The sequence below is a fragment of the Conger conger genome, chromosome 3 (assembly GCF_963514075.1).
Source record: "Conger conger chromosome 3, fConCon1.1, whole genome shotgun sequence".
Taxonomy (NCBI): domain Eukaryota; kingdom Metazoa; phylum Chordata; class Actinopteri; order Anguilliformes; family Congridae; genus Conger; species Conger conger.
The window spans coordinates 31,476,175-31,485,987 of NC_083762.1; the positions used below are offsets into that span (position 1 = coordinate 31,476,175).

Here is a 9,813-nt window from a genome sequence, read left to right on the forward strand (position 1 = left end):
TATTATCTGTTTAAACTATTTTGCTAGGTCATGCTGTGTCCTTATTTTGTAACATGGGCTAGCAAAACAAGCTTGGGGGGACCTCACCAACTGTTTGGAAATCCACAGACAACTTCAAGGGTTCAGGAATAGAAACCATTTAATTTTTTTGGTACATCATTTTCAAGCAAGTGTTTAGGGGGTTTGTTTGTTTGTTTGTTTTTTCCGTCAGATGTTATCCTTTATTTCACATGGATCTTTTCTCATTGCTGCATGACAGTTTGTCTTCTTTTAAATAATTGTGCTATTTCATATTTTTAAGTGTGATTTAAATGGACAATTACATGTATTTGTTGTGAATTTGTCTTGTTTTGTTTTGAAGACCTTAATGCACCCTATGTGGATTTACAGTGAGCCCCTTTATATTTCATATTGCACCAACTTAATGAGTCAATCTGGTGAATGCACTCCAAGTGCATAATCAGTGAGCTGAATGCCTGGGACAATTATTTTTCTTGATTTGGCGCTGTGTAGTACAATAATTTTTAGATTTATGATCTGGACAAAGCAAAGTTAAAGATAAACCGTTCACAGATTATTTGTGATTCTTTAAAAGTACTGGTACTCATGTTGGTTCCACCGTGTAGAAATTAAAGCACGTTGTATATGAATTGGCTTCATTTCATAAAAGTAGTATCCATGTATGTAGCTATAATTATGGAATTAATTGTACGGTGCGCTATCCAGCTCCTTCCTGCAGCCGTAGGGCTACTTCCTTAACTGCTACTGGATCTGGATTCAGAATGGATTTGTGGTGATGGTCACATGAGAGTCAGTGTCTAAGTGCACTCGTCTAGCAACAGCGCAATGAAGAACTACAAAGAAACGCAGGAACTGAACAAGATAAAGGCGTTAAATACCAACAGCGGCAATACAACTGTACTGTCATAACAGTAATACCTCAATAACCAACAAAAGGTAGGGCACGTTTCTCAATTGGTGGTCGTAGTGTGGCACTACGTTATTGGAACTCCAGACATCATTAGCTTAGCTCGTTAGCGCTGGTTTATCAAGCTAATGCTATATTGCCTATTAACTGTGTAGGCACCATGAATGTCATTTAAAATGTCGTGCTAGTATGTGAGCCTAATCTACAGATAACGTTAGTTACTCCATTTGCACACAAATCCAGCTCGCTTGCTTACCTAGCACGAGCTTGTTTGTATTGCTGAAGTGTGGTAACTAGCTAGCTAGCAGTAGCCAGTTCAATTTTCTTTACTGTGGCAACGTAATCTGTCGCTTGGTAACTCGTACAGTTCGTTATTTAGATGTACGGATATTATTGCGCAGTTATTGGTAATGGTCCTTCGTTGTGCTTTTCCCAAACCGAGTGTTTTAATCGTCGCTGTCAGATTCTAAATTAAAGTAATGAGCCAAGCTTAAACTTACTTTGTAAATATTGCTGGGAACCTAGATAATTTATCTAGCCTGTTATCATTTGCTAGCTGCGTTAACTGATGACACTTAAGAATTGTTTATTTTGATAGTGATAACGTTAGGCTACAATTACACATACACTGGCGAAACAAGATGCGAAACACTTCCGTATGTTTGACGTTACTTTAAATAAAAGTGTCTCACGTGCACTTGCGAGTGTTTCGCTTGTGTGTGTGTATTTCATATGCATGTGTGTGAGTGAAGAGCCATACCCATGAGTATGCATGTATGTGTATGTGTAAGTGCTTGCCTGCTTTACCTGCGTATATGCAAACAAAGTTTGAAATATGGCTTCGACGGCCCCTCATAAAGTTTGACTGCGGTCAGGCCATCTGTCAAGTCATCTGCACATACAATTTAACGCGCGTCTACATTGCTATTTAGGGTAAGAGCAATCCCAAAATTCCAGATTCCAACAGAAAAACATGCATAGATTCCATTGCATGACCGGGTCACCGCCGCAATGTTCTCAGAGAGGGACAGTCTGCTGTCCATCACCACGCCTAGGTTCCTTGCACAGGGTGATGGCGTCAGTGTGGTATCCCCTAGGGAAAGATTTTTTTTTCTCATCCCAGTAAAATGCATAGAATCCATTGAATGAAGAACAGGGGCTGTGGTCTTCAAGAATGTAGTGGAGTTTGCAGAAATGAGTTTCATAAAATATTTTATGGATTTTTAAATATTGGCATGTATTGAATTGAATGGCCAAATTCCCAGAGTAAAACCTTGTTGTCCCCCACCCGATGAAGTCACATAAGTTCAACCAGCCAAGCAAAATCAAGCCATTCACAAAAGGGGCTAAAGGTAGGCCACTGGAAATTAGGAAAGAAGTCAAGGAATGTTCTAATGAGATCTCAGTTGTAGGATTATTTGTTTTGGGAATTCCCGTAATGCTCAGAAGCATTAAGCTTCAAACATGCTAAACCAATTATTTATTTCGCTGTGTAAAACAGTTAATGCATATATCATTCCTCTTAAATCAATTCAATTATTGTTTAATTTCCTCTCAATCAATTAAATTACTGTTTCATTCAAACTACTTTTTGGTGAAGACCTATATGCTTGGTAATAGAATGCCACAAACGGCCAAAGGCTTTTCGTGTTAGGGGTTGGGCGATGGGGCTAAAAAGCCATTTTACAGTTCCAACCTGAATGTAGGCTACTTGTTCAAAATCAGGCAGTCCATTCTATTCATTCACAACAGTGCATTTATTCTACTTGTTAATACCATGAAACTGGGCTGTTCAAGACTGTTTCACTGTCACAAATGCGTGCTGTGAGACGCCTGGCAGCGAGTGACCGTAGGCAGCAAAAACAGTGCGTGATGGGGAGAATACGGGAGACACCACTCATCAGGCATCAGTGCTCCCTGTAATAAAAGACAAAGCCCTTGCTGTGCTTCTTGTGGAAGTGCATGAATGGTAAATGGTTGGCATTTATATAGCGCCTTTATCCAAAGCGCTGTACAATTGATGCTTCTCATTCACCCACACATCCATACACACACTCACAATCCAACGGCGATTGGCTGCCATGCAAGGCACCAACCAGCTCGTCAGGAGCATTTGGGGGTTAGGTGTCTTGCTCAGGGACACTTCAACATGCCCAGGGCGGGATCAAGCTGGCAACCATCCAACTGCTAGGCAACTGCTCTTACCACCTGAGCTAATGCCATTATCCAAGTGTTTGTTAGCATTAAAAAGAGATGAGTAATGAAAAATTATATCAAGACCAAGATTCACCCAGTCATTTCAGAGTGGTTTGTCCCTCTACTTAATAACGGCAAAAACAATGATGTCAGTCATTGGTTCAAGTCTGTGTAAATAATTATATTATGTGTGTTATTTGGAATAATAATACATACAACAGAAACATAATACACTCAAATCTCATTCATAGTTGAATCCATTTCTGTGCATAGGCTGTAGCTGTGTACTGTGCATGGGATTTGGCATTCATGATCATTCGGAAACCTTTTATAATGTTGACTGTGAAATCCTTTCATTCTTCTACCAAGTTATACAAATTTAAAGGGATGAAATGAAATATTAGCTAGCCAAAAGAAATTGATATAGCTATAGATTTGCCAGGCTAATAATGTGAATAATGTGATCGACATGCAAAACCATAAAAGTCGTTGTAACATTGCAAACCCAACCTTCTTCAAATGTTTATGATAACATAATATGTCAATGCAAAAATAGGATTTTTTTAACAATTGATAAAACTACAAATTTGATAACATGCTGATGTTTTTCAGTTGTTAAGATGGTACCCTATACCTTAATACTGCTGTATTATTCAATGACAATTGAGAAAATGAGTCTTTAGTCTTTAGAATAGTTTCACTATTAAGCTATATCTCTGAAAGCTATATCGGTGTTAATGCGCTAACTTGTAACTGTTTTTCTTCCAGGTAGTGCATGATGATTTCCAGAGAACAATAGAGGTAAGGATGTAGCTAGCCATTTATTGTACTTTTTCAACACTGGTCTGAGACAGACTCTTTTTAATTTAATTTTGTTGGCAAAAAGGAGAGCTGTGACAGGAACCTTTAACAGTTGCTCTGTTCAGAGATTTAATGAGAATCATGCTACGTTTGGTCCCATTGTTATGCAGTATGTGTAAGGCATTCCAGACAGATGATATGATTAAATGAACAATAATCCTAGCTCATAAGTTTTAAAATTGAATAAAATAATAATATATAATGATGCATGCATATTTAGAACTTGTGACCCAATTGCCAAATCATGTGATCAGTCATGAATAAGTTTTAAAAAAGGTCCTCGATGCTTTATAATTGAAACCCCAAAACTCCTGGTCTACATATCTTTATTCATATTGGGTGAATTGAAATAAATAAAATTTTTTGAGAGTAATACTGGTTTGTATTAAAAAGAGTGTAATAATATTCTTTTTAATTCGTTTAACCAAAGTCATCTGGATGCAATAGTGAGCATAGCCTTGCTTCATTGATCACTTTTTCTGCATTCTGTTGATGCTGTTGTAGCATGTTAGTCAGGGAACTGGCCTTGTAACCATACTGCTATTGCACCTTGAGAAAAACTGATTAACTGTATAAATTCATATGTATAGAAAATATATATAAGCTTTATACGGTGGATGAACGCGTAATACCTAAAGGCTTCTAATAAATAGTTAAGATGAGTGCTAGAACTAGCTACAGATTGCTGACAGAAATGTATCTTGAAGTGAGAAAATAGTTTCTCTTCTTAGAACAGAGGATAGAGTGGACAGAGTGACTCAACTCTCATCTTTAGGTCACATCCCATTTCATTCTTTCATTCTTCTACCAAGTTATACAAATTTAAAGGGATGAAATGAAATATTAGCTAGCCAATAGAAATTGATATAGCTATAGATTTGCCAGGCTAATAATGTGAATAATGTGATCGACATAAAAGTCGTTGTAACATTGCAAACCCAACCTTCTTCAAATGTTTATGATAACATATAATATGTCAATGCAAAAATATAAATTTTTTAACAATTGATAAAACTACAAATTTGATAACATGCTGATGTTTTTCAGTTGTTAAGATGGTACCCTATACCTTAAGCCTTATCCCAGAAGGGATAACCTGACTGCTGGAGGTTAACTATCGATGGCAGACAGAAAGGGTTCTGCAGTATCAGGGAGAAGGGAGCTGATTTGGAGCTCAGGCAGACCACTTTAGTGCATCAGCCTCTGCTCTTTCCTCCAGGTGGTATCCTGGAAGTTCGGCCAATGGCGGCCAAGTCGGTCCTGCTGAAGGTGATCTTGCTGGGGGATGGCGGGGTGGGCAAGAGCTCCCTCATGAACCGCTACGTCTCTAACAAGTTCGACTCGCACCTCTTCCACACCATCGGCGTGGAGTTCCTCAACAAGGACCTGGAGGTGGAGGGCCGCCCGGTCACCATGCAGATCTGGGACACGGCTGGCCAGGAGCGATTCCGCAGCCTGAGAACCCCCTTCTACCGGGGCTCAGACTGCTGCCTGCTCACCTTCAGCGTGGACGACAGCCAGAGCTTCTGCAACCTGGACAACTGGAAGAAGGAGTTTGCGTACTACGCCGACGTGAAGGAGCCTGACGGCTTCCCCTTCGTGGTGCTGGGCAACAAGCTGGACGTGGGCGAGCGGCAGGTGGCCTCTGAGGATGCCCGGCGCTGGTGCCTGGAGAACGGGGGCCATCCCTACTACGAGACCAGCGCCAAGGACGCCACCAACGTGGCCCAGGCCTTCGAGGAGGTGGCCCGCCGCGTGCTGGCCGCCGACGACAAGCCCGAGCACCATGTCGCCACGGGGACCGTCGACCTACGAAGGAAGCCCCGCTCTGGCGCCACCTGCTGCTGAACGGGGAGCATTGCGGATTCCTGCGGGCTTTCCAGTTGCGTTCACGGGTATACTAGCATACAGATTGTGTAAAGAGAGAACTTTGATGCTGTTAGCCCTTTCAGTCCCAAGCCCAATATGAATTGGCTCCACCTGAATCCCAAGGGGTTTTTGCTTTGGTTGACAGAATTGGAAGTTTTGTAGGGTTTTAATGGGGACTCAAAACAATAGTATAGCAGTCAATTTGATTGGTTGAAAAGGTATAAGGTGAAGAGTGCACTCTGAAAAGGACTGAAAGGGTTAACTAAATAATTCAAGCTAGGACTTCCGAATTTTGAAAGTGTTTTTACACTTGCAATATATACACTTTGTTTAAGATTTTTAACAGCAATCAGTTTACATAGAATTTAAGGTGGATGGTGCAAACATAAAATATAGACTTTTCATAATTTATAGTATAAAGAACATGATTAAGCCCTTTATAATGTCTTCATGTTTATTTCTTAGACCTCATGTAGAAGTATCTTTCTATGAATAACATCAGCTTTACTACCAGGAGTCTGATTCTGAAGGTCATGTATTGTTTAGCAATAGTAAATGCACATGGGGTATAACTGCAGGCCTTGCATTTGGTATGTTTGTTACTGACCTTACAGTGCTTCTGCTGTGGCACAAGAGGCGAGAGATGGTTGAGGCAGAAGCACAATTCAGTTTATTTTAGTTTAGTTTATTAGAATATTTCTAATATTATTTGTAAAATTCTGGTGTAAACCTTTACTGCAAAAAACATGATGAACAGGTGCACAATAAAGTCTGCTTTTAAAGTGACCACTAATAGGCTATTTGTACAAGATTTCTTAAAATTGCAATTGCACTTAATTATGAGATATTTATATTGTATAAAACTCTCCTGAAGAGAGGATAGCTTGTTTCATTATAAATGTTGAGTTTATGTTGAGTTTATTCCTCAACCTGTGCTCTTAGGCTTCCAGGTTTTAAATCTGTAAATATAAATGCAATAATTTCCATTATAACATACGCATTTATTTTGCATTACTGAATAACATTTTAAATGCTCCTATAAATCCTGACACTTTATTAGCATTTTCTTTTTGGAACAAAATTATACATTTATTTTTTCTTCTTTATATGTATTTATATGTTGCTAGCTTTCACGACTGTTTCATGAATTGCAAATTAATCTGTTGTATTTATTAATTTGTTTACATTGTTTAAATTGATTTGCTGTAGCTCTGCTCAATCCACATAAATCTGTGTCAAATCATTTGTGTGCTAACACTAACAGATTTTGCATGAAATAAAATCTGTCAATGGAGCAATATCCACGAATGATTCTTGACTAAGACTCGATGACATTCAGTTCAGTGTCTTTGCTGTTATAATAAACTGCATATATTCGAGAAGAACGAGAGAGCTAATGTGCTCAGTAATTGCAAAGGGGCTGCTAGGCTAAGGAATACTTCTACAGTTGTTGTCTGTAGAATTTTCCATAATGAATAAAAACCCACAAACACCGGCAGATCAGAAACAGTCTTCACAAGGCAGGCATGGATGTGTCAGTAACTACTGTACACAAAAGAAAACCAATCTACAGAGGCTACACTGCAACATGGAAACCATTAATTAGCTGCAAACATGGGATGAACAGGATACAGTTTGCTAAGTAGTATCTGAAAAAGCTTGCAGAGTTCTGGAAAAAGGTCTTGTGGACAGATGAGACCCAGATTCACTTTTAAGTGATTTAAGTGATTGCAAGAGCACTCTGGAGGCTAAAGGGTCTGCCTAAGAACCAAAGCATGTATGGCTGACGCAGGTACTGGCTCACTTGCCTTCGTTGATGATTTCGCACCAGCCAAATCAATTCGGAAGTGTACGCAAGTATCTGTTCAAGTTCAATTCAAAATCAAACTCATTGGACAGTGCTTCATCTCACAGCATGGCAGTGTTCCTGTGTACACACGTGCTCTCTTCTTAATGATGTTCCAAACAGTTTGTTTCAGTAAGCCTTTTGTTTGGCCTATATCTCTGACTTTTTTCTTATTTATCAGCCTCATAAAAGCTTCCTTGTCTTTCATTTGAACTGTCAGCCTCAAATGGCAATAACAGACTCCAATGGTAATCAGAATCCTAGAATTAAGACTAGATGCTAAAAGCTTTCTTATACTTACACTCAGGAAGTGATTGAACATGCCTGACTAATCAGTAACAGCTGAGAAGGAAACTGTCCAGTTACCTTTGGTCCCCTAAAATGGGGGCACAATATATAAAAAAGGATGTAGATATCCTCAAATTAAAGTGCACTTTAACCTCATATCCATTGTTTCATTTCAAATCCAATGTGCTGGAGTACACGTGTAAAAGAACATACATTCTTTTAACAAGCCACGTGACCAGATTTTTAGCAAGCAATAAAATCTGCAAAGAGGTTTTTTGGAATGGGTTTATCTTGATGGGTGACAATGTGTTTGATGATTGGGCCAAGACGGAGCATTAAACACTTAACGTTTATACTCACAATAGAGTCCCTTCTCTCACAACCTGGGATCTCTCAGAAACCCATGTAATCCACGGTGACTTGGATCACAAAATTGGCCAGATTATACAGTAGTGTGCCCCAGTCTTTACAGAAATGTAATTTATTGTAATATATAATAAATATTTGGACTTTTTGGAAAATGTATTTCACAGTTGCATAATATATCTAAAGTATATTTGTATACATTGTATCCGTATCATTTTAGTATAATGATTGCAATATTATTTATAACATGTCAGTATATTTAAATAAATATTCTACAGTGTTTCTGTGGCATGCAAAACTTTCAACAGCAAAACTAATTACCAGCTCAATAAGATATCTTGCTGTTTATTGAGGTTTGGAGTGAAAACCTTCAGGATGGTAGATTTCCTGGAACCGGGTTGGGAACTACTGGCCTGAGACATTTTCATCAAAGGGGATCATCTCTGGCTGCAGGGTAGCTCATCTGGTTATGGCTCTGTTCTTGTGCATGGATGGGCTTCACGGTTCAATTTCCCACCTTGCCAGTGCTAACTGTGGCTAGCAGGCTTGCAGGGTGATGCATAATTGGCAGCAGCCGCACACAGGGTTATGAACTTACAATGGGTTCATTCAGCTAGGATCCACATCTCTTTGCGATCCCCATTGGTACCCATATTTTGATTGCTAAAGCTGTACATGAAGCGTTCTCCGCTGACTCTTGCCTGAACGAGCTTTGCATTGCACTGTGAGAACAAGAAGCTGGCGACACCCTGTGCTTTGGACAAGAGTGCATACAGAGGCTGTGGAGATTGCAAAAGTATAAAACGCATGGAAAATCTCCCAGGCTGCTGTGGAGGTGTGAAGCTTCATGGAATCTCTCAGGATAATTATGGTTATACTGTGTAGTCTACTGACTACATCAGTGTAGTGGATTTCATTGGGCATTTACACATGGAAAATACCTGCAAATTGCTGTGATGCACCCTCTACACTGCTAGCATTTGTGACAAACATTTTGTTACAAGGGATGTAATTTTTCATGGTTAATGTGGAAATGCTTATTTTCAGACCCTAAATGACTCAACCAGAGACAGCAGACTTTGGTATTTCCTCAAACAGGCACAAGAGTTTTTGCTGTTTAACAGCTGCCAGCAGAAAATAATATTCAGCAAGAAACTGAAATACGGACTATGGGTTTGGAGATCAGTATTTCCTGATTAACTAGGAAAGATCACTTCTGCACTCTTGTAAATTAACACCTTTTGGGAATATTGTAATGGTGGAGCACTGTTGTCTCTCAAGTCTGGTTTTTGAGGTCTCCTTGAAAACCTCTGCTCACCACAATTGCATAGCTTTTAAAAGTTTAAAGTTTAAAAGCGACAGCAGAACTACCGATTACAATCATAGCTCAGACAAATTTCCCATCAGGGACAAAAAAAGTATTGTTTTACTGATTAATAGACATCACATGTTCAAACCT

The 9,813-nt window shown here is 39.2% G+C and overlaps 1 protein-coding gene across 1 annotated transcript; it reads left to right on the top strand.

The window, feature by feature from the left end:
* Positions 1-749: 749 nt before the first annotated feature.
* LOC133124181 (ras-related protein Rab-9A-like) lies at positions 750-7,154 on the top strand. The gene is made up of 3 exons (XM_061235147.1): positions 750-957; positions 3,893-3,925; positions 5,205-7,154. The coding sequence occupies exon 3, from the start codon at positions 5,228-5,230 to the stop codon at positions 5,831-5,833; it is 606 nt and encodes a 201-aa protein (XP_061091131.1). The 5' UTR covers positions 750-957; positions 3,893-3,925; positions 5,205-5,227; the 3' UTR covers positions 5,834-7,154.
* Positions 7,155-9,813: the final 2,659 nt, after the last annotated feature.

What these genes read in the sequence shown, in the direction of transcription:
- LOC133124181 (XM_061235147.1), top strand. Translation starts at nt 5,228, where the DNA reads ATGGCGGCCAAGTCGGTCCTGCTGAAGGTGATCTTGCTGGGGGATGGC.